This window comes from Pelecanus crispus, chromosome 5 (genome assembly GCF_030463565.1).
Source record: "Pelecanus crispus isolate bPelCri1 chromosome 5, bPelCri1.pri, whole genome shotgun sequence".
In the NCBI taxonomy this organism is placed as follows: Eukaryota; Metazoa; Chordata; class Aves; order Pelecaniformes; family Pelecanidae; genus Pelecanus; species Pelecanus crispus.
The window spans coordinates 21,547,864-21,574,092 of NC_134647.1; the positions used below are offsets into that span (position 1 = coordinate 21,547,864).

Consider the following 26,229-nt stretch of genomic DNA (forward strand, 5'->3'; position numbering starts at 1 on the left):
GTGAGAGACTCACGTATGTAAGGTATTAAAGGTCAAAGCCCTAAAGAACTGTCAGTGTTTACTCTTGAATAATTTTAGATGGAATTAAACAATTTTATTAACTTTAGTCACTTCTAATGAAGAAGTGCTCACTGGTGTTCTCACTGGGAGAATGCCACTGAATCACACCTGTTTAATCTGCCTGTTAAAGCTAGATTCTCTGCTTTTCTATAGGAAGATAACATGAGTTCATATGTTTCTTTCAAGTGCTGCCTGGTAGTGCTAAAGGAATTGCTGAATTTACCTTCAGCACAGTAAGACATTTTTTACCACTTTCTGGAACACTGAATATAATTCTTCAAAAGTAGAAGTTCCAAACCCATTTAGTCATGCTTTTGTTTATAAAATCAAAAATGATTGGTAAAAATTTGGCAAAATAAGCTGCTTTATTTATGATGATGTTCTTTATAGTTCTGAGAGCCTGCTCAGATAACAGCATCTCTGAGGCTAAACTATTATTAAGAAAACATGGAGTGTGGCTTAGAATAATCTGTTTAGGTTTATGTTACAAAAAGAATAATTAAAACATGAGTTGTAGTTTATCTAAAAAAAATCCATTCTTAACATAATCCGGGAAGGGAGCATCTGTCTTCTGCATTAACATCCTCTTAAGAAAACCATTCACACTGCTCCATTCTAGTGTAGATTTTCAGGACAGAGCTAGAGATTAACAGTATAACAAAACTAACTTGGGCAGGTTAAACAAAAAACAAAGAGAAGGTCTTCCATTTTGTGTTATGGGCCAATCTAGCTAGGTTTTTTTCCTCTGGGAGTCACAAATCCGATACATTTCTATTATATATTCATAAGGAATAAGTATTTATGGGACCAAGATTTATGCAAACTTTTCAAGAAATACGGTAGCTTGCGCAGAAATTGCTATAAATGCACATTTGCCCTGAGATGCCGTCTCTCAGTTCCACACATGTATATACATGTATATACAGGACATGTATAGCCAATGAACTGGGTCAGATAATGTGTGAAGGCAAGAGAGCAAAATATTCTGGGAGTAAAACCAGCTTTGATCCCTTCTGACAACATAAGCAAGGCCTTAGCAAAGTATATCACAGCCAGGAAGGCAGCCAAAAAAACTTGTATTCTCTTCTATCACAAACCCAGGCAAGTCATAGCTGATTTAACTATTGCAGATTGTCAGTCCATTAAAACTAATTAATTTTTAGACCAAATAGCCACTGTCTTTCTGTTTTACTAAAAATGGTAACAGGATAGTTTTGGGGGACGAAGTTCTGAGAACTCAGATGAAATCTGGAGCAAATGTATTGTTTCACTTGCAAAGCTGCAATGTTTGTAGAAGAAACTTGCACTATGTAGTGTATTATTTGCTAAGGAATAAGGTAGTATGATCAAAGCCCATTAAAAATAGCATGTTTCAAAATTAGGTCATTTCCTCACAGAATCTCAAGTTTGATACATGCTGGTAATGAAGTTGTTATCCATGAAGAATGAACAAACTGATGGCCAGCCATCCTTTTCCTTCTGGCATATAAATGTACTTTAAATAACACATTCAGGTCACTGCAGGCTATTACTAATGCAGTATAACAATACAACGTGAATTATTTTTGCATGTTTATAAGAAGATTACTTAGTAGTAATGAGTTTTACAACATAATGGACTTTACTATAGTGAATTGTACAATATTAAAGACTGTGTACTTACATCAACAATCAGGAAGTCCAACCAGCACCAGGCATTAGTAAAATATATTTGAAAACCATATGCTACCCATTTTAAAAGCATTTCCAAAATGAAAATATATGTAAAAACTTTGTCAGCATATTCCAGCATGGTCTTGATAGTTTTGCGCTGTTCAATATATATGTCTTCAAAAGCCTATGAAAAAAATATATTCAGGTATTACGAATTTCACAGAATAGTAGGTCAGAGCTAATCTTTCCCTTTGTTCTTCTGCATCCTCTTATTTTACATATTTCCCATCTTTAACCATACTACAAATTGGAGCAACTTTATGTATTCTGCCCTGTCTGGGGTTAATATATATATATATATATATATATATATATATATATATATATATAATTTTCCTAATGAGTGAAGAAATAAACTCAAAGCATGAATTTTTGTCCACTGTGGTGTTAAAAAACTTTCACATACACACAAAAAAAACCCCTTTCTTATACACAGTCTGTTCCAGATATGTATATTCCATTCTAGAAATCAGTTAGGGAGATTACATTTCTATGCTCCATCAATCAAACTTATGTCTAAAAGTCAAATTAAAGAGCAATGTATTTGCTAGAATGTACACTATGCACATTGATACTGTAGCAAATGCTCAACTTGAGTAAAGCCGGGAAGGTGGGTAATGCAATCTTGTTGGAAAGCGGTTGTTAGGTTAATTTGCTGTCACACTCTTCCCTAACTCGTGCCTCCAGAAAAGGAACGGAATGAAGTAGTTATTCAATTTTTTTGTATGGTCTTTTGTAAGCAGAATCCAAGATGTGGCTGAGCCTAGAAGGAATTAAGGACTTAAAATCATACATTTAGCTATATGTTCACAGTTAACAATGGTCCGTTGTACTCAGATCTCTTGACAAACATGCTGAAAATTGACAAGCAATTTAAATCTTGAGTAGCTATGCTGGCTTGAATAAAATTGCATCAGCTTTACAGTGGTAAACCAAAAGTATCACTAAAAAAGTGCATGTAAAATTTAACAAACTTTTTCAAGTTTGGGCCAAGTTTCATTCCATCCTGAAAAAATGGAATGCAGGTAGTTTTATACAGCTCCAAGCAAAAGTCTTTCTGAAGCAAATTTGAATTTTGCTGTTGCTTCTAAGGAGGTATCTAAATATTTCAGCATCTGCAATTTTTTTCTACTTACTAGTGCTCCACTGCTGAGGAGAATCATGAAGACAATGAAAGTCTCAAACCAGTTGTGCTCAACTATGCTGTAGCAGGTTTTTCTAAGATTCCACCAAATTTTTCCTTTGCCATCCTCTATACTTACTTGACAACATGGAAATTTCTGCACACAACCTGCATTAGATTAAGAGATATTAGGATCCAAAAGCAAATTATTTCAAAGTCAGTATTTACTGTGGTATCAACATTGTTAGAAGCTTTAACAAATTTTATAATAATTTTTGAAATTAAAATCCTCTTTTATAGGATGCTGAATATCTGAATTTAGATAAGTAATTTGGAAAGCAACCAGACACTAGTAGAAAAATTGTAAGTAAACTCAACCCAAAAGACATTGATATTTTTGACGGTTGCTGTGTAAATGTTCCATTTGTTGATGGAGTCTCACAAAAATTAATTTGTTCCAAATTTTAAGGGCCCTTTCAAATAAGAAATAAGAATAAGAAAAGAATAGAAAAGTTAATGAAGTTCTTTAGTTACAAGATGTATGCAGTGGCCAGGTGGATAAAGTTACTCAAAGCCTAGGGAAACCTTGTTCTGGCATCTGATTTCCAGCATTCTAGGCTAAGAGTATTTTCTTTCTTTCGATTGTTGAGGTCATGAAGGTCCACCAGATTTGAAAGTCTCAAGAACTTAAATATGCCTAGTAATAACACCATTTTACTAATGTATCTCTTAAGTCAACAGTTATTCTACAACCTTCTGTAAAACAGGCTTCTGGTTCAAGAGCTTCTTCACTTTCAATTTCTGCTTGCTCGCCCTCTCCAGGAGGAGCAATATCAACTGTGCTTCCTTCTGATGAACTGGATGCATTTAGTTTCTGCAAGTAAAGTTCCACACAACAATTTTTTTCTCATTAGATACATATTCTGTAAAAAATTATACTGAATCAAATCATGCCAGTCTCTGACTTTTGAAGAACGCTAAATTTATACTGATAAATATGCATCACCATAAGTAAAAAAATCGTAATGACATGTACATTGTATAGTTCTGTTTCCCAGTTTATCTTCTCATAGGGAACACTTAAATATAATTTAGTTACTAACCTGATCCATGTATAAGACTCCTGAAGTATTCTCAGTAGTATTAAAACTGGAGAGCTTGCATGTACACACTCTAGAGTTATTTAATTTTCTTTACTATACTGGATTACACTGAAAATGTGTCTTAGTTTTCCCAGTGAAATGAACTAACAGAAAGCTCCGCTTATATCTTCATGTCCACTACAGATGGTGTTTTCACAAACATACACCATATCTAGATTAAAAAGTTGTAAATTTAATGGCATTTAATGGCAAATTTCTGCACAATTTGATTTTTGCAGAAAGCACAGATTACCAGATCCAAAATATCTTCTTTGCGTTCCAGTCTCCTGTGCATATTGAAAGACCTCCTGAGGTCCTTTCTCCGTCCCAAGTTTTTCTATCATTCTGCTACTTTTGTGTACAGTGAAATACTATAGCCCTTACTATGGTAAAAGCACTTACAGATCTGAAAACTGCAAGGACTGGAGAGTGATATAAAGCAACTGAAATTAAGTAACTGTTTACCAAGTACATTGGAATTTGGATCAGGTCAAGCTGTTTATCAGTCATGCAAGACTGCCAGTAATTTTATCCTTTTAAGAAAGGATATTTTGAAAGGACAAACCTTCTAAAGATGCACACAACTAATGCAATAATTGGACACAGAGTTTGTAACTTGTTTCCAATTGTCAATACTGTTTGCATCTTTAATTGCTTTCATCCAAAATACATTGTCTTTTACTGTGAAATAAGACTTGTAATCAGAAAGCAACATTAAAAAAAGCATGGCAGTCAAATTCTTCTGGTTTATACCATGTAGCAGTAATACACAGGAATTTCGAGGGGGATCTAGAATGCACCTCTAACTTTAATACTTTAAATCGTACAGGCACTGATGTAAAAAAGGGGCATTTGGTCACAGCCTAGAATTGTGGTTTCAGCTAAGCAGATCTGGTCATGCCCTTTGACCAATATGAAGACCATTCTATACAATTTTTTTGAGAGAATGCTTAATACCAATTACTTTTCACATTTAGTTTTCAAGATAGTAACATTTTTAGAATAGAAAAAAAATACTGTTCAGATTATTTGAATGATTTTGCAACAAATAATAAATAATACTTTTTAAAGAGGCATTTCCATGTATTCTCTTCTTCAGAGACACTGCTGCAAATTTAAACTACTTAACTCTTCAGTTAAAACCCAGTGCCTTCAGGAAAATGCATTGGGAGCTAAGGGCTTTTTTCTGCCAGAAATGAAGTAAATGGTACATATATTTTTATATAGTTTGGTAAGCAATTCTTTCCTCATATTCAACTCTTACATGAGATGAATGAAGTTTAAAAAAAAAAATTCATGTTGGGTGATGGATAATTTCAGGGTTAAGTTTCAAGAAGCTGCCCTTCACACACATGTGCAAATGTAGTCAACATAGGGTCACTCAGACCTCAGGTTGCATGGCTGTTACTGGATTGTGACCAAAAATAAAGGATTTGTTGCATAATAGAAAAGTTTTCCGACAAGGACACAGGTATGAGTTTGAAAACCATTCTTTCCCTTTTTAAATATCATCATCTGTCATACATGGAAAATTATGCTGACAAATGTGAAAAGAGTTGGATAAATACATTGAGATTTGGATGTTTCCAATGGTTAATTTTTGCTTAGTAAACATGCTAAAATATAATGTTTCCTTTTTCATACTGCACTTCCTCCATGATTTCCAGAATTTATATATGTAAAATAGTTATAGCCGTATAGCCTCTAAATGGAATCATTTTGTTACTGGTCATGTAGATCAGTAAGTCCGAAATAAAATATTGTGCACCTCATATAGTGAGAATATTTTAAACTTTGCTTTCTGTATTACATTTACAGACCAATATGCACACCGATGTACACTATATTAAGCATTATTAGCACACCACCTTATTATCCACATGTAAGGCTTTCTTTTAAAAAGGAAATAAGATTTGTGAATTAACTCTCTTATTCTATATCACTGTAATACAAAGTAATAAGAAGTCTGAAACCTGTCACTGAAATTATAGGCAGTTCGTTCATTAAATAAAAACCAAATATCGTTAAAGTAATAATCTGTCACATTCAAGTTAGGAAAATTAAAACTAATTCATGGCCCAATCCATCATCATTAAATAAATTACTGACTTAATAGTTGCAAGATAAAGGTTCATAGTAAGTGTCAATTATTAATCTATATGAGTGCCAATTAAAAGGCAGTCAGTTTTTTAACTGCATCTTTCCATGTAAACTCTGTTGCAGATAGTCCTGTCAGCATAGTTGCTAAAAACCAAGTGACAGAAGTGCAATTTATAATCAGTACAAACAAAACCTACTATAATTGTCTTCATTATTTTTCACATAAAGCATTCTCTTCATTATTTTTCAAATAATCTCAAACAATTGCATTATGAAAAAACCTTATTAAGTTAATAGAACTCCTCTTCTTTGCTTCAAGACCCTAAATTAGGAAAGAACCATTGCATTTCAAATAAGGTGACATTAATGATCTTTTTTTTCTAGCAATAAAACTAATAGGAAACTCAAGATACATGACGGATTAACACAGTCTTCTTTTCACCTCATAAATGTGATTATCAGCCTCTAGAACACGCCATTCCCTGTAAATACTTATTTGCATCTTCAGTGATATCACATTTTCCTTTACAAGGATACTTTTGAAAGCAATTGCTTATGATGCAGCATTCTCAAGGCCTGAATCAGCAAAACAACATGCTTGACTAGAGCAGAAGCCTGAGCAATACTGTGGAAATCACACACAAAAATAAAATAAAAAATAAGACTACCTCAATGGGATCATATTTTTCTGAAAATAGTATTATAAATATTATTGTATAAGATATAACATTAAAAAATGCTTCATCACCAACCCAAATACTTGGTTAATATATTTATAGTCAGCCTCCATACTGTCCTTTCAGAGCAATGGACCTTTTTTCAACAGCTTAGATCATTAAAACAAGCTTTGACCAACAGCATGTTAATGTGCCCATTTACAAGAAAATGCATTCACTTAAGACCTGGTCTTGCTCTCATTTGATTTTAGTCTAGATTTCAATAAGAGCAAGAGCAGGCAACTAAAATTTTAAGCTTTACAAACGGCTTCATGATTCAAGTGACAATAAAATAAAAGGATTCAGCCATTACAAATTGCCTTCAGTAATTCAGCCAGGTTTTATCCTTTGAATCTTGAAAGCTGCACTGTAATTGAGTGACAAAATATAATGGGGATCAGTGATTCTAAGGTGATTCTAAACTGACTTTAAATCTCAGATCTTATGATATTTGACTTTTATATAATATTAAGAAAACCACTTTAAAAAATCTCTTACCTTAGAGTTTTTTTTGATGTTTGAAGCATATCTTGGTTTAAAATGTAATCAGTAAAATCTAAGAATTTTCAGAATACACACCAATATGAATTTCTTTTGGCATCTCTGGACAATTGATACTATAACATAGGTAGATCATACTACACTATAATCAATGGTACAAAATGAGCCATTCAGTTATCCTTTTGAAGCCAGTGAGACTCTGCCTGAAGGAAACAGCTTTGAATCCTGCTATAGGACTGAAATCTCAATCCCAACAAAATTTTGATGCCTAGTTTTACTAAGATAAATTGACCTCCTCAGTTTCATGCAACTTTGGCTCCTGTGTGATATTTGCTGTCCCTATTCCTGAAGGCTCTGCCAATTATGTATCAATGGAGATTATACTTGCCTGTAATGAAAAAACCCTAGGGTAAATATACATGGAATTTTATAAAAATGATGCCAACTACTCCATAGTCTTTCTAGTTTACACTAAGTAAAGTCCCCCAACTCAGTCACTGACTGCTATGATGAAACACATTCCAAAATACCACTATTTATGAAAGGAGTTTAAAGTTTAAGAAAAGAGTATTTGTAAAATGCTTTGCTTTGAGAGTTTTTTAAGGTGGGTTATTTGCTAAGCATAATTTTAACAATTATGAAACTGTTTGCTCTGCTTACAGTTTATAAAACTCAAGATATGCACTGCCCAAATGAATACAGAATGTAGTTTGTAGCATCTTGAAGATTTGCATTACAGTGCATTGTGGATTTAAAAGTGTAAGTGTAATTTTTATGCAAGTAGCTACTGCAATAGTTTAAACGTTATTCATTAAGGAGCTGAAGTTGTGGCAGTAATCATGACTAAATCACTTAACACATTTCATTAAATGTTTACATTTATAAGGGCTGAATCAAAAAGGGTTGTTTTTATTTTTTAAAAACTATGCATGCTCCCTTTTTCTTTGGCCTTTTTAACGTATAACATTCCAGTACTTTTATGATCCATACTTCAAAACCTGTAGAGCATGCAGTTATTGCTAAAGACTGTATTAAAATATCCAGAAAAATCATTAGCAGAGTTAAAAAATGTATGTCGGGGTTGCCAATCCCGCCTGACCATGCTGTGATGTGAGTCCAATGACTCAGCAGAGAGCAGCTGTGCATGTTTCTACTGTCTTGCAATGGATAGGGAAGGTACATAGCTGAATAGCATGCAGGCCAGTCAAAATCCATTAAAAAGTGATTATATATATATATACATATATATGTATAACTTGCTTAGGTAACCTGTGTGAAAGTGGTGACACGTTGCTCTACCTGGTTAAAAAGCACCAGAGCTGCATTCTTGATTGCTCCAGCTTGGTTTTACCCCTGTGAGAAGTAAGAATGGTAGGTAGTGAAGTTCAAGACACAGGATCTCTAGTTTTCCTCTTTTTGGAATCTCTAATTCAAACATGGCTTTAACACAATTAAAACATAATTATTAAATATTTTATGATCAGTTGGCAAAAAGGGAAATACATACCACTGGAAATGTTCAACAAACTCTTCTACAGAACTTGTTAGATTATTTTAGAGAAATAAGAAATGCAGAAGCTAGACCTAATAATCCACACTCTCAAACTGTGATTCATAAATAAAAATACAATTAATTAATTAATAAAGACATGGTTAGCAGATCTGGAAAGTATTCCAGTATTTTTATAGTGCTTAATGCATATTAATGGAAATTTTAAGGGATTTTTTGGTTTAATGTTCATTTAACTGACTATGTGATTATCTCTTTTATTTGCAAAAAATGTACATACAGTAAGCAAAATACTTTGAAGATGTACATATGTCTTCCCATTCCTCCTTCATCCTTGAATAATGGTTGTAGAACTTACAGATCTCAATGAAAATAAACCTCCTTAATTTCTGCTCAAATTAAATGTGATGAATTATAATATTGTGTAAGTTTCTAGTTTAGATTTAGTATGCTATATAATTCTGACTCTATGGTATCTCTGCAATTGTTTCAAAAGAGGACTGGATTGGTGTCTGGACAGTGGCCCATCAGTGTATCCAGAGATATGGTTTCATTCATTAGTTATCCATAGCTAGTCCATAACTTAAAGAATCTGTGACTTTTGAAGATACTGTCCCAGAGTCGGTCAGTTTTAGAAAAGGGGAATGTAGATTGTTGGATATTTTAAAAGAAATGTGATAAAAAATCACCCAACAAAATGATCAAATCACTAGTGGGTATGTTTTGGCTAAGAAATTTATTGAAGCCCAATGGCAATGCTTAACTTTTGGGAATGCAATAACTGTGTTCCTGTCTTTTTACTTCACCTAGTCACAAAGGCACTAGTGAAGCCAATGAGAAAACTGAACTTATTCCTCTTTTTGAAAATTCAGTGGATTAGATGATGAAGGATATTTTTAATTTTATTAAAACCATCTGTTGTGATTCAGAAGTTAATTGAACAGCCTTACTTCTCCAATCTGAATTTGTACTTACTGTACATATACTGTAGATAGAAAGGCTTTTGCAATTCTGAATGATAGAGGTATATGTATTTCCTTAGCTGTGAAATAAGCTTTCCATAACTGATGAATACCTTTGAAATTACTTTTCTATGTTGAAATCCAAAACTTTATTCATCAACTTATAATGAACAGTTGTTAAGTGGTACAGAAATACAACAGTTAGGAGTCTTAAGCTTGGTAAGATTAACATAGTCCATTCATTTCACTGATTTGCAGGCATATTTTATAATAGGAACAGCATCCACAATGCTAACTTTCAAAACGACCAAATTATCCCCTTTTGTTACTTCTAATTTTCTTATTATCTTCAAAGTTAATTATCTCGAGTATCTTATTTTCAGAGCAGAAATCTGTTATTTCTGATGGTTATTTCATTGGGTATTGCACCTCTATTTTCTGATAGTAGATATTAAAAAAATCCTGCTTCAAAGTATCAATGAAATGTTCACTTTTTTCAGGTACTTTTGACCAACTATTACTCTAAGCAGTGAGTAACCTTAATATCTAATAAATGTTATTGTTCTGTTTCATCCAAATGGAGACTTCCCCAAATTTCTACTGATATGTGTTAGAAAGATCTTGTTTAGGTATGGAACTTGCAACCAGGATCCAGAACAGATTCTGGCAGATTTGGGAAGTTATTAACTAGCAAATTAATTGAAAGAAAGTGTTTTTATGAAGGAGGGGGGGTGGGGGATGGAGAGGAACCAGTCTTCCAAAAGAAACTTGGTGTCTACAATTATTTTGTACCATAGTATATCTGATAAATAAATATAGGAAAAATTACAACTGGTTCCTAACTCACCCACGGTTACAATTTCTATAGTAATTACCTGCTTTTGGCATATTCTTCAGGGGCACACAGCCCCTGCCCGACTTCTATCATGACCTGTTATTGCTGACAGACTTTAAATAATCACTCTGCTCTTAACATCCGTGACACTCAGTAAGACACCAGAAAAAATGGTTCATTTTACAGTTCCTGTGCAGACCTAGCTTCCCACAGCCCTGTTGTTGAATAAAAAGTTTTTAAAGAGGAAACCTCCTGAGGGTATTTTAAGTGCTAAGTACTGCCCCAGTTAAGGCAGGGAAAGTTCTGCCCCATCTCTTACCCCTCCTTTTGCAGACCAGGCCTTCTCCTAGCAGCAATGTTGTCTCAGTGGTATCCCTTGAGAGGCAAAATAAAGCAAATGATGGTGTACTGTCCTAGAAAGGTAACTTTAACACTGCGCCAATATACTCTTTCTCTTCCTCAAAAGACAATCAAAAGGCAGCAAAAGATTCAACAGTACTGTTGACTTGGTAGGAGAAGATTGGGAATCTTCACAAATTCCTGTCACACATCAGAACATCCGTTCATATATTACCAAAGCAGGTTGATTTTTTTACACACAATAAAAAAAAGCACTTTATCCTTTCCCTAAAAATCATCCAGAAGGAATGGAATAAGGAATCCAGAACAGTAACTGCAATTAATACAGAATTCACAATTTTCAGGGCACTGGTAAGAAATTCCTGTCTTATTAGATACCATTCACAATATGCACACTTGCACTGTATGAATACATGTCAAACAGTTAAACGCTAAACAGTTGTGTGTGAGCAGAACTTGAGGGAAGCATTATTGCCCCTGCTTTGCAATGGTAGTGATTATTACATTCTGTGGAAATCTTGAGGTTCCACAGAAATCCTAAACTTATCCTATCCCCATTGAAAATTTCTCCGCAAGTTCTTAATATAAACACCATCCATCATTTACTGGCGCATTTCCCACAGCCACCTGAAATTTTAACTTTCAAATTGCTTATACAGACTTTTGGATTGGATATCTGGATACATCTCAAGTCCATAAAAAAAAGGCAAAATCCCTTTTGATTTATTACAGTCCTGAAACTTCAGGATGGCCTTAGAAGAAAAAAGCATGATGCCTGAACCAAGCAAAGATGGGAATGAACACAGCAATTGACTTGTGAAAGTCACCTTGAAATTGGTATGATTCAGAACTTCTCAGCAGAACAAGGGCTTTTACTCCATTTTCTTGGGGTGTACTTACATCATATATTCACTTGCAAAGCAGAGGACTTTGCCTTTGCATTGCGTTTTGTTTTGTCCTCATCTGTTCTGATAGAATATGTGGTAGTACACTGTAAACTGAACCATTCAATCTATCTTAAAGAAATAGACAAATAATACCTATGGGATGATGATGTTTAACTTACATCACTCCAGTGACATGCCTTATAGTACAGGCCCACAAGCACTGTAGCAGAGAAAGTGGTAAAGACTGCCAGGGGATCAGGAGCCAGGTGTGGATGGGAACTTCCCAAGACACCTCTGCTGCAGAGGCTAACGTCACGTAACCACACATTTAGCAGCTGCACAGCTTATAAGCCTCCCAACTTCATAACGCATATTGCAAACTTTTTAAAAAGTAACATATTCAGGAAATTTATAGGCATGTAACTTCATAAGATGGAGTTACTAGGAATGCACTCATCAGTGTATTTATCAAAACTAACCACAAGGAAAGCAGAAAATTTATAGTATAATGTCATTTTAAAGAACACCAGAATATATGAATAGGCTTAGAAGACTTTGCTAAATGTTCATTGGAAAAGACAATTAACTTTTATTAGATCAGCTTACATGAAAAATACTTAACTCTCAGACCCAGAGTCACTCTGAAAGCTTTTTTTGATACTAGTTGATCTCATAAATTATATCACTTTACGCTTCCTGTATGTCTTATATTCTTAAATTGTCATGGATTAGCACTACTGTTATACTATCTTACACATCTGCATTGAAAATGTTTGTCTCATAACTGAGCAACTCAGATGATAGAACATCTTGCTTTTAATCTCACAATTGTTATGCAGAGTAACCTTCTTTGCGGTTGCAAATAAACACACACTCTTTATGTTTCTTTATGTTCTTTAGCACAAAACCCATACCGTGATTAACTGGATCATGGCTATTCATTAATGTTATGTGGTATAGTTTGGTATTGCTGAGGAATACATCATTATTTGCAAATATGGCATCTCTACACCTATGATACAGTCATGAATGCAAGATTTCTTTCTAGAAGAGCTTTCTTTATGGTAAACAAACCATTTTGTGTTACTGAGTTATCACACAACATTATAGTTTCTACTCTAACTGAAAACGTATTTATTCATGGTTCCTGATCCCTTAAGCCTCACAGTTCCTACATTTTTAATGGCATTGAATATAATTATACTCTGCTAATGCATTTATTAGCTTCTCATTGATCATTACTCCAACATACAAAGTTTTCCTTGAATACCATTATCACCTGTTCATGATCACTTCTGGTATTTGAGACACTTATATTTTGAGGCACATGGCTCCTGGTTTTTAGACGAACTTCTGTCCCTTTGCACAATAATAATAGCGTAAGGCTTTCAAGTAAACTGTTTCCACATGCATCTATATTACAAGATTATTCTGTTCCCCAGGATAACTGCTTTACCATGACATTGATTGGTATCTGGATTACTTCAGTTCAGCCAGCCATAGTCTCTGAGCCCAAAATCTGTACGAGTATTACAAAACTTTTTAGATAATCCAGAATACATCACTGATTTATGATGCCTCAGGGTTCATTTTTAGAACTACCCTAAGTATAGGAAAAAATATTTTTTCTCCACTTATATTTGATTGGGTATGCAAAGCTGTATACTCGTTTGTTCCTTAGCCTTCTACAATACTCTTATTCCATAGAACCTGATCACATTATAGGTACTACAGAAAGAATGCTTTATGAAATGTGTGCTAGTCCTCAAGCCTCATAAAATTGTGAAAGGAATAATCATATTTAAAATGATACATCTTCCAAATGCTAATAAACAGAGTATTAAAAATGTAAACTCTGAGGACCCCCTAGTATACCATCACATAGGGTAATTTTTTTCTTGAATTATAATTACATAAAATAATAAAATATAAAATATATTTACATGTGATAAGACAGTTTTAAAACAATTCTAAATATGTAATTAAGAAATATGTAAGTGCATTACTACAATTTAATTGTTAAGATACAAAAAATCCTACCTGTTTGCTTTCTTCCATATCAGATTCACTGCTAAATTCTTCTGTGTTTACATTTTCAAAATCTGATTCTCCAACTGCAATTGGCACTGTCACAGTGAGGCCTGGGTTGTTTATGAATGACATGTAATCGTTTTCATCGATTACGTATTTTTCCACACTGCTGCCTGTTCCTACACCACTGGTGGTTCCATTCCCATCTTTAAGATTATTCAGATCTTTGCTTATTTCAACAGCAGTATGATTGGAAATGCAGCTGTCTTTCTTGTTGTTTAGCTCTTCAAGTGCTTTGATTTCCTCTAAAGCTTTCTGCTTTCTAACGAAGGCTTTTTGGATGAACTCCTGTATCTTTTTTTTAACATAATCTATTCCCTTCTGAATCCTTGCCACAGCAATCTGGAGATTGTTCATTTCATTATCATCATCAGTAGCAGCAAGGTTGTCTGAACTAAATGAGCTCAGCAGCAAGGCCAGAAATAGGTTCAATACCTAAAAGATGAGAGAATACAGCTGCATAGTAAATACATACATATAGGAAGTGAGTATTTTTACAGGAAACTGTCAAATAGCACAATTGTTCTGAAAAACATTCACTGATTTTAGACAACCATATAGCACCTTAAATTACAAAATATCTCCTTGTTTTGATCAGTATTCACTCAGAAGATAAAAACAGATAAGCTAATACCTAAATATTTTAAACTTTTGATCTTTCTTTGAAGTAGCATGGTTGCTTAGACTCTAAAAAAAAAAAATTATAAAAATTCTAGCTATACACATTCATCAGAGGTTTGAAAGGCTTCTGTCTAAATCTCTTAAAATCACTTTGAATTTAAGTAGAGTTAAATAAACATGATTCATACAATTAGAAGGGTTTCTATGATGCAGATATTTTAGAAAATTGTATCAGTTAATGCTATAATAACTTACTCATACTTTCTAACTACTCTTTGGAAGATTATACCATGAGACTGTGATTTTCCCTTAATTCTGGGCTTTTCTCTTAAATTCTATAAAGCTTGTCATAAAAGGATAAAAGGAATATTTAAAAATTAATTTTACACTTTATTATTTACAATAATACTGTATTATTTGTAATTAGATTTTTTTCCTTTTTCACTTGGCAAAAAATTAAAATTTTGTTTTCTCTTATGTAGGAATTTAAAATTAAATGGACTTCTTTCATCAGAAGGTAACAATCTTAGCACCAGTATTGCATGAGAACTGTGGTTTATTGCCTCAGAATTCGAACATCACTATTGTTGTTTTAATATAATCTCCCAGAAACTGTAGCTATTTCACTAAAGCTTACAAGCAATTAATCATTTCATACTTTCAGTCTGATACACCACCAGGCATCAGAAGTTGTTATGATATGCAAAATGACATAAACAAACTTCCCCATTGTTAAATGTGTTAGGTCTCTCATTAGTACTATGAGATTTAATTCTGCAGACTTTCACAACTCCAGAAAAGAACCCAGAATGTAAAAAGACACTTGGAAGAAAGAAGGCAATATGAATCTGAAACAGTATTTCTATGCTGAAGCTAATGCTAAAAAGCAATAGAGCAGGTTACTGATCATAAATAACTTTCTGGGGCTCTGTACATTTCTGCTGATACAATGTCAAGATTGCAAGGTCATGTAAATGACTAGGATATGAACATTTTGAATTCTATTTTATAAAAATTTAAATCATGTTAAAATATATCACTAAAGGAAGAGAATTTTGACAGGTAATGAAATATAGTTTTTAGGTATATCACAATGAACTGCAAAGATGAACAGTAAAAGAAACTCAAAAATAAAATAAACGTGTAAATGCTGCATTCCAATTATAATCCTGATTTCTAAGAAGTTCTCACCAATTCAATATTTATCAATTGAACCTTTGGAACTTGAACTTGTCAGCTTGAATTAAGGTTTTTCTATAAACGTTTCTTCTATAATTTGGAGTTAGAAGCTTTCAAACACATTTTTAGGGTGGATGTCCAATCATTCTGTATTTTGTTTTTGTTTTTTACACCTAAACAGGCCAAAAAGTTCAGTACTTAAATTCAAGAGATTCTATATAAGAACAGCTACATTATACTTTATTTTTATTAAGTCAGAAGTATTAGTGCTGGAATTAGCTATAATGGGTGTAAGAAAGTCCGTTAGATTTTCTTCTCCGAAGAAGCAGCTGCCCAGGAACTGGCGCAGCATAAGCTTTATTACTTCAAGAGTAGTTAGGAAGACATTTGGATTTAAACAGCACCTCTAAATTAGCTGCAGCACTCCCATGATAGGGTGTTTGATTTGTCATTTTGGTATATTCCTCAATTCATGGATCCATAGCGAGAGTACTTCAGTGTATGGAAATGAGTGAAAAGGGGGAGAAGGGAATCATCATATGTTTTTACCCAAAATCTAGCACATTCAGAATTATTTTTTAATTCTAAACAGAAGTATGACAAACATTCTCATTGCCTAGCTGTAAGTTATGTACATTTTGCATCAGAGTTAATGTTCAAAAATGTTCGTCACGTACCACTAGGTTTCCAATCACCATGACCAGCATGAAAACAATAAGGCACATGGTTTGGCCTGCAACCTCCATGCAGTCCCACATCGTTTCTATCCATTCTCCACACAGCACTCGGAATACAATCAGGAAAGAGTGGAAAAAGTCATGCATGTGCCAGCGTGGAAGCACACAGTCACTGGAGATCTTGCAGACACACTCCTTGTAGCTTTTCCCAAACAGCTGCATCCCAACCACAGCGAAAATGAACACAATGATGGCCAGCACCAGGGTCAGGTTTCCCAAAGCCCCCACTGAGTTGCCAATAATCTTAATCAGCATATTTAGAGTTGGCCAAGATTTTGCTAATTTAAAAACTCGAAGCTGAAAAACAAAAATGCAGAGGAATCATTAGTGTTAGTTATGAAGTAGAAGCTAGGTCCAAGTTGTTTAGCAGAGCATATCAGTTTCTGTAGATTAATTTATTCTTCAGTAGGAACATATTATTATTTTAATGGAAAGCAGGAAGCATGGAGTATTTGCCTAAACTGCAATATTCAGCACTTCATCTTAGTGATGCACATAGAAAAAAAACCCAAATTTGCATTTGTATCCCATTTGATTTTAATATTTTTAAACATCCACTTACAGATGATTACTGAATAATTCTTAAAGACATTTTAGGAGTTTGTACTCTTTTCATCACCTTCACTACACCCTCTTTGCCAGCGGCTTGGTTCCACATTTCCCTCAGCACCACATTAGGTCTTCCAGGCTTAGTTAGAGGACAGTTTTTGAAGCAACAATTTGATACTGATATTGTCATGTCCATTCAAATTCTAAAGACTAACTTAAAAATAATATTCAGTAACCAAACTGTGGTATGTGAAGTTAGGTACCATTGCAACTGGTGCTAATAAACTAAGTCACTACTTCCTGCTCTGTATATTAGGAAATATCCTAGGTTTTCAAGTAATGTGATATCTATAAGTAATACAGACTTCTAAATCATTAATCTTGTGCCCCCAGTAAACATAACTATAAATTAGTTTGTGTACAATACTAATTGCTATAAAAAGACATTTCTAGTAGAAGTTCAGTGATATTTCAGCTTAAGTGTTATCCTGAAGTCAGATTGTTATGACTCTGTTATATGTAATGGAGTTACTAAATGTTTATTCTCAGTGCCCATTAAAATAAATGTTGTGAAGAGAGGATCTACTTAGGGGCTTTATGAGTAACACAAAGTAATGTTCACAATATAAAGACTAAAAATGTTACAATTCTTTATGCTGGTGGCAATATGTATGTTTTTACAGGTATTCAGCTTTGATGAATCTTAATGAAATCAGTATAACAAAGATTTGTAAAAGTCTCAAAAGGTAGCAGTTAGTCTTATGCTGGCAAAGGATATCAGTAGGATAGGGTATCAGTAGGATAGGGTATCAGTAGGATAATTTGATGCCAAAAGATATCAAAGGATATCAATTGGCAAACACCTTAAACTTGTACTTATCAAATATGGCTTGCAAATTAGGCATATATGAAAAATAGTGTGAGCGATTTAAATGTATAATATATCTTTACAATACTGGTAATTATTACAGACATTGGCACATTTTTTTCGAGTGAGAGAATTGCATGCAAATATTTAATTATCAAGGTATTTACCAATCTGAATGACCGAAGAACAGATAATCCTTCGACATTTGCAAGACCAAGCTCCATTAAACTAAGGCTAACGATAATACCATCAAAAATATTCCAGCCTTCTTGGAAATAATAATAAGGGTCCATGGCAATTATCTTTAGTACCATTTCTGCTGTGAATATCCCAGTGAATACCTAAAACAAAATGTAATTACTTAGTTGAGTTGTTATGAGCAATTTATATACCTGAGTAAATTTTTCTAATCCAGCTTGTGTTCTCATACCTGTTACTTGTACCTGTTACTATAAAAAACAGCTGATTGCTGTCTCCAAATGGCATCTAAGTATTTCTTGACACTGAAGAGTGATAATTAAAAACAAATCACTAAATCAGGACAGATATAGGAGGGCAGAGGTTTGATGAACCTATAAAAAGCTATTCACCAGTCAGCAGCTCAGCTCCAGTTCATATTTGACTGACAATGTGCTGGACTATCCATCCAGCAGATGATGTGATATGATCCGGTGTTTTCAGTCCTGTCTCTAGAGGATAGTCCCAGTAAAGCAAAAGAAGACTTGACAGCAATTTTTTTCCTTGCTCACAGTCTAAACAGAATTGTTAGAAGAAACTCTCTAAGGTCAGACTCTCTGAGGACAGACTCTAAGGTCTGTCTTTCAGGTCAGAGTTGATGAGTATGGTTGGAATAGACAGGAGAAGTTGGAATTTCTTGCACTGGGCTTTTTGTAAAAATATAGAGGTTTCACGCACAGCTACTATTCTGTGTGATAGCTATTCCCTTTGGGGAAAAAGAACATCATGATGATAATGTTCATTGAAATATCTGGAAGTGCCAAATGTGAGATTATCAACCCTCCTTAGCGTTTTAAAGTCCAGCATTTAACCCAACACTTTCTTGCAATGAGTAGTGATCAGTGGTTTGTGCAGCATAATAAAGTAGTTTTGGAGCATAATGCAAAACCACTAAAAACATATGAATATTCTGCACAACACTCAAAGGATATCCTAGATGATCCAAAAGTCTACTGAAGTGCACCAACATACTCTGCCATTGCTTTGTCATAATTCTTTACCCAGCTTGTTCTCAGTCATCCTACAGCAAGTTTTGTGGAAGCAAAGCTTTTTACACTATATAACTACACTCATGATTACCTTTTAATTTAAGAATATTAGGAGGTGGATATAATGCTGTGGAAACATTAACCATTGTCAAAGTGTAAATATTTTAAAGTGTATACTTTTGAGAAAGCAAAAATATAGCAAGAAGCACTATACTATTAAATTGATACATGAGAGATGTTACCATAAAATCAGAAGAATGTAACAGGTATTGCTATGTGCGGTAAAGAGAACGCAACAAAGAAGATTATTCTTGACAAAATTGTCATATTTGTCAAAATAATTGAAACAAAAGCAATGAAAACAATTTCATTTTAAAATATTTCCTTCACAAAATAACGCATTCCATTCACAAACTACTTTTGAGCATAACTGCATCCCCAAACACACAAAAATCCATTTTAACAGAAGTAAACTCAAGTTTTCTTATAATTACTTAGGACTTTTGAATACTGAATGAATTTTAGTATTATGAAAATGAATCATTGCATTTTAGTACTGTTTCTTCCTTCTTATTAAAATGCTAAAGAAAAGGCAGAGTCATATTTGTCATATTTAATTTATCCTCAAACAGACCGTGATGTCACAAGCAAGGACTAAATTAACATATTTTCAATGGAAATCACAAAATTAAGGTTAATAGATTAATACAGTGAGGAGCAGAGAATTTAATTGAAACCAGCATGAATAGTATTCATGGCATATATATAGTCCTAATTAAGGATACTGGATTGTTACAAAGGTAGTTAAAAATATGACTGTTGCTAGCTTAGAGTAAAAAAATAAAAATACAACATGGGAAAAGGCGGAAGACCTTGTAAGTATAAATGGTTGGAGAGAAATAATTCTAACAATATGACAGACCAACATTTTAAAATAAAATATTCTGTAATCTATGATGAATATAAGAATATGCCAGCAATTAGGTTTTTGTCCAGGAGAAAGGAAACTGGAATGCACACAAGAACATGTAGGTAGTAATTTCAATTTTAGTTCTAGTTTTTAAAAAAGTCATAGAAGGATTTATTACCAGTACATATAAGGAAAATGTTTAGACTTTAAAACATACTCTGAATGAGAAATCTATTACTGCTCCATTTAAATATTAGCAGACTTTTCAAAATTAATCTTTTTGAGTGATTACTTCAGAGCACTTGGTTTGTTTTGATTTTCAGGACTGCATGCTGTGTGAGTCAATCCAGACCTCTCCTGTGTAAACTATTGGTAGTTATGTGAGCTGGCAAAAAATTAAAAATGTATCAATCTTCTTCTGAAACGAACACTTGCAAGGTTCAGTCCTCTGCTTCCTGAGCATTAGAAGCAAATGGGGAGAAACAGAGAAGAACATTTAAGTGTATGCCACATTTAGGTATCTGCTCAGAAACGGATCAGGTTAAAATCAGGAAAGGCATCACTAATAAACTTACGGATACAAGGTGCTTTTTTGTTAGAGAATAAATAATAATATTCTAGTTTAATAAGTATTTTTTAGTTACCTAAAGTGGCAAGGACTTACTGGTAACAAGAAATATGCCTTTCTTGGAACTGTACTTTCACTGTAGTGTAACTGAAAAAAATTCAGAGAAATTCTGATATCTGAATATTTCATCAATTTCTTACAGAAGAAAAATATTTTCTGTGATGGAATATCAGTATCATGGTAAAAATTAGATACTCTACCATGACATTTTGAAGAAAAAACCCAAGGTAAACCTCAAGCAACCTGACAAACCAGTGAAGACTGCACTTCCACACATATTCAGTTATTTCATTATAGTAGTTACAAAATAGATTAATGAAAGTTAAAGGCTCCAGCAAAAATCACTTTATCTATGAAATCATATATACAGTTTCTAAACTGATTAAAACTGATAAAAACCAACCTGGAATAAATTTAAAACCAATGTAATGCCTTCATGCATTTCTTCTTTTAGAAACAGGTATTTTTACACCAAGTAGTGCATGACAAACCACTTACCAGGTTTCCCACAGAAAGGACACTGCTAAACTGTTCTGTCATTGGATAATGTTCCATGGCCATAAACAAGGTGTTTAAAACAATGCAAATAGTTATAGCAAGATCAACAAATGGATCCATCACAACTAAATTGACGACGTGTTTTACTTTTAACCATGGACTCCAGCAATCCCAGATCAAGAAAGTATTTGCAAATCTGTACCAGCATGGTGGGCATTTCTGTCTGGATTCTTCAAGTTCTGAAAAAAAATAGAAAAAATTAACAAATAATGAATATTCCAATTATATCCACTGGAAGTTCTTGTTTAAAATATGTAAAAAGATTAAATCATTCAAATAAACATCTCACACTAACATGGGATTTCCCTCACCTATGTTTAGCCATCTTAAAGTAAGGCATCTAATTTATTTAAGCTCCTCTACAACCAGTGGACAGTGAAGTTCTCTCTAAAGAGTCAATCATCTCAGATATCTATCTAAAGAGAGAAATGTGTTTGTCTCTTTCCCATGACAGTAGGGAGGGTCTAGACATTTAGTTTAGGCTAGTTGACTTGCTCGCAGCAGATGTCTTAATTTTGGATATTAAAAGTTAATGTGACTTCATAATCAGTGAGCTGATGTATATAATTTGTATAAGCTTCATAAAATATAAAATTTTTGTGTTAAGTATGTAACATGCGTACATATTCTGATTTGAGCTACTAAAACTATTATATTTGCTACTACACTGAACCACTACAATAGCATAACAGATAAATCACTCGGTGTTCATACCTATCATTGCTTATTTGAATCAATATTTTTAATACACAGAATGCCCATTTTCTTATGTTAAAAATTATCATTTGACTTCATCTTGTGCAGTTGCAGTCTATCAATTGAGAAGCAGAACAACGTTAGTATTAGCAGAGCAACTCTGCCCTCAATTATAACCTTTACAAACTACTTTTTCTCCATTTCACTGTCAATATTGTCAAAGTTACAGAAGAATACAAACTTCTACTTAGTTAATAATAGGAAGGATGAATGTCTAATGTGATGACATGTTTGAGGTCAGCCCAGAAGGAAGATTAGTATTTGCTTAAGTGAGAAATACTTAGACTACAAAATACGTAAGAAATGGCCACAACAGTTTCAATAAAATTTCTGCATAGTGACATCAACCCAAATCTGAAATTTGCCAGTTTTCAGACATCCTTTAGAGAAAAGAGAGGTCTCCATCATCATGCCACTTACGGGTGATTTTGCTAAAATAGCAAACATGCTGTTTTACAGTATTTGCTAATAAGGATTTAGCACTAAACTCTACACTTCGAGGACCAGTGGATTGATTTTTGCCTCCAATATTGTCCTATATGGGTGGAATTAAGGGAAGTTAAAAGGTCAGTTGCCACAGCTAGCTCATTGATGCTGAGTTGGCACAGAATACTCCATTGCTTGCACTTAGCAACTTCTGCAATAACAGAAAACAGTTGTGGGTAGGACGTAACTGTCAGGACAATATAGATTACATTGACATGGTTTTTTTCTGGCCAGAAGAATGGAAGGACAAACTAATCAGCTGGAGGAAGAGAGCAGCACCCTCTATAGACATATCCTCTCTACCTGGGAGAACTAAGAATTGCACACCAAGAATCAAGAGATACCAACATTTCATGCTTGTACTAAAGTAGGAAGATAGAAAGATACATGTCTGTGAGGAGGGTTCGTGAATACTTCTAGAAGAAACGAGGTGATATAAGCCTTATATTTCTGACTACAATTAGTCTGGGATCTATTTGTTCTTCTGAGAGGAAAGAGTATATTTCAATTCTGACTTACAGTAATCCTAAGAACACTGTAAATTTGCTTGGTAATTTTTTGTCCTTTTAGAATGTGTGTTGTATGACAGCTGCAGGGTTTGTCTGACTATAACAGCTGTCACACTGTACGAGTATCCAGTAGATAGATCCTTTAAGCTTATAAAAGTATTTTAATGGCATATGCATGAAGTGTGAGTGTACTCAGTTTCCATTAAATAAGCAAAACAATTCCAACAATGCATGCTTTTTCATGTAGTAAATATAATATTTTTTATCTTTGGTATACTTACCTAAGAAAGTTTAAGAAATGCTTAAGGAAGGCAGTTCATTTGCATTGGCATGGGTTGACTACAGTTGGTTGTTTTCTTTAAAACTACCTTTTTCATTCCAATTTCCTATTGTCTGTCCTTGGATTTAAAAGAAATTACTGTTCTAGCACATCACTGCCTTTATCACAGCAATTCCTGTGTAGGTTAATTGATTTTTCCTGTTGAGGTCTTATAGGAAGAAAATCCCTGTATTCTCTGTTCGGGGCTCTGGCACTTCCCTAGCTATGATTATTTTGTCTCTGTTAGTCCACTCAATAGAGTAATTATTTTGGAAGGTGTCATGAAAAATAAATGACTAAGCATTTAGAACATGTAAATGATCTTAGAAATGCTCAAAAGCCTTTTGTATCCGACGTGCAGAGATTTCACATGTCCAGTTTTACATTTACAAAGGAAATTATGTAAGTAATTGCTCTGTACATGTAGTTAGCAGAAATTCACTGAACTGCCTGTCAGATAAAATGCATCAAATACCTTCCATTGTGTTTGTAAGTATGCTGGCTATACTCATTGCTCTTTGTCTTGCAGCAGAATCTTCCAGCATTTCCATGGAAATTTGATAAGAACTCAGCCGCCTTTTTCTTATTTCTGTTTCTGTAGTGGTGCCCTGTAAATGAAATACTGAGGAATTAAACCATCCTTTTCAACAGCCAATTAACAATATTTACCATATAAATATTGTAGTGATGATCAAAATCAGCTTTGTGCAGCATACTAGACTTTTCTTATACACTGAAGGTTTCTGTTCCTGTAGGAATGTCTCTGTTCTTTATTGAGGAACTCAGCAGGAATTTTGTACAGTGCTACAAATAATCACCTGGGGGGACACAATACCAAGGCAATGTGGGACCAAAGGTTGTTCTCATTTAAATGACTGAGTGAACAAAACTTTTGCTAGGTATCTTTTTCCTAGTGATTATTATTATTCTTTCAAGGAAAAAAAAGATCAAAGTTGAAACCTGTCACCTTAATTTCCAGCAGCTAGTCATGTTAATTAATTAAAGTGCGAGTACAGAAATAAGTACTTATTTTAAAAAGTAACTTTGATAGAAACATGAGTATAATTCTAGGAATTAATTATCTCTCTAATACTATGTACTGCATTCTTAACCTGATAAATGTGGTTGGGAAATTTTATATGAGGAAAAAAATCACATCTTATTTAATATTTCTTCTACCTAATTCTCACCCACTGCAATGCTCATACAGAATTTGTGATATATTCTTGCAATGAATATGCAAGTCCTCTCTGTTTTGTATGGCTTCTAATTACCTTTTCAAAGCAATAATACCCAGCTCTGATTTAAATGTGCCTAACGTGTCACTACCCCAGCATGTAGGCGTCCTTACGGTTGCTTTGCTTTTCTTCTGGAGTGTGGCCTAGGGATCTAAACAGAGGAGTGGGATTAAAAAGTTCCCAAATCTTGGTTCCTGCTTTACCACCGATTCTGCGATTCATGGAAACCACTCACTCTTTTTCTCATTATTCTGTCCCCATCCAGAAAAAGAATAAAAAAGCCCACAGAACTCATGAGGGATTTCAAGGCTATCTTAGTGTGAAGATGAAAACCCATTTTTGAGCATTCACTAGTACTATTTCTTTAGAGAAGACTCTTGAGTTAAATGGCTATATCTTTTTCAAAGTGAATGTATTTCTGAAGTAGAACTATATCGCATAACCTCTGAGGTGATCTGATTGAATTTCTGGTATGAAGGTCTATATCAAGATAGGAGAGAAACAAAAATAAAAAGAAATGTGTTAATAGTAGTAATGAAATCTCAATACTTACTTATAATGAAAATATTTTTAAGGTTAAATACAGTGCTATCATAGCTGCCAAAATACCATACTGAATCCATATCAAAATACCATGTATGAAAAAGCTTGCTTTTATGAAAGTTTGAAAGAACATCTTAGCTTACACAAGTCTGAAACTGAGACTGAAATGTAATGTAATTGCCAAGGTACATAGGAATTTTATGTATTTTTCTCATGAAAGTTGTAAGAAGAATTTCTTCAAGATAAATTCAGTAAGGGGTATTTCTATTAACTATCGTGGCTAAACCACGACAGACTAGTAACTGCATTTTGCTTAATTTTGCAGGTGTTTTCCTATACTTATTTCCAAGTTATAGCCTTAGTTATATATCAAATGTCTACCTTTGTTGATGAGGTGAAACTATATACAATTTGTCAAATTAAATTTGTGTTTTTTTCTTTCTATGTGCAGATCTCTTGCTGGAGGCAAGGAGAATATAATACTTTACTGAGTCTCAGACATAGGAGGCTGAGGGCTTTTTCCCCCTTATGTTCTGTTATTTAGAAACTATTGCAAGTTATTTCTCACAGCTCTAAGAAATGATAAGGCATGCAGAGGTGAGCAGTAAGAAAAAATTCCATGCCTGAACCAAACTGTAATAATTACTGGTTTACTTATAATTACCTCTGGTATAAGCTGACCAGTAGGTGAAGTTAGAGTTGAAGGTCCTCCAACCAAGGAAACTACCCCATTGCAATCCACAGTGCTGTGCATCTTCCCATTTACTGGAAGGGCTGGTACCATTCTAGACGACACACTCGCCTGACTGATATTACTGTTGCGCCGTTCTCCATGTCGATTTGGAACAAAGAGAGAATCTCTTCTGCTTTCATTGTCTTCAAGAGTGCTGTGCTCATCATCAGCAAAGTCATTTTCAGATCCTATATCCTTTGCACGACCTCTGAAGCTGAAAATGCTTGTTTTGCTGTTGCGCCTTGGTGAGAACAGGGAACCACGAATGCTCAGCAAAGACTGTAAAAGATTTAAAACAAATGAAAACAAAACAGCATTAGAACTGAAGTTCTAAGTTCTTGGCTTTTCAAAGAATAGTTACAGTGCTGG

General features: G+C 33.9%; 1 protein-coding gene across 10 annotated transcripts in view; it reads right to left on the reverse strand.

Annotated features, from left to right (window-relative positions):
- The window catches only part of LOC104029146 (sodium channel protein type 2 subunit alpha), a 60,726-nt gene that overhangs the window by 16,772 nt on the left and 17,725 nt on the right, over nt 1-26,229 (reverse strand). For 6 of the 10 annotated variants that reach the window (XM_075710730.1, XM_075710727.1, XM_075710729.1 and 3 more), the window contains exons 11-19: nt 25,792-26,139; nt 23,822-23,954; nt 21,217-21,455; nt 18,122-18,295; nt 16,478-16,834; nt 13,950-14,435; nt 3,650-3,770; nt 2,910-3,064; nt 1,724-1,897 (exon numbers count right to left, since the gene is read on the reverse strand). In XM_075710730.1, the coding sequence (XP_075566845.1) occupies nt 1,724-1,897; nt 2,910-3,064; nt 3,650-3,770; nt 13,950-14,435; nt 16,478-16,834; nt 18,122-18,295; nt 21,217-21,455; nt 23,822-23,954; nt 25,792-26,139 (2,187 nt within the window). Of the gene's footprint in view, nt 1-1,723; nt 1,898-2,909; nt 3,065-3,649; nt 3,771-13,949; nt 14,436-16,477; nt 16,835-18,121; nt 18,296-21,216; nt 21,456-23,821; nt 23,955-25,761; nt 26,140-26,229 lie in introns of all 10 variants that reach the window. The other 4 variants (XM_075710734.1, XM_075710735.1, XM_075710732.1 and 1 more) reach the window with 2 other exon arrangements.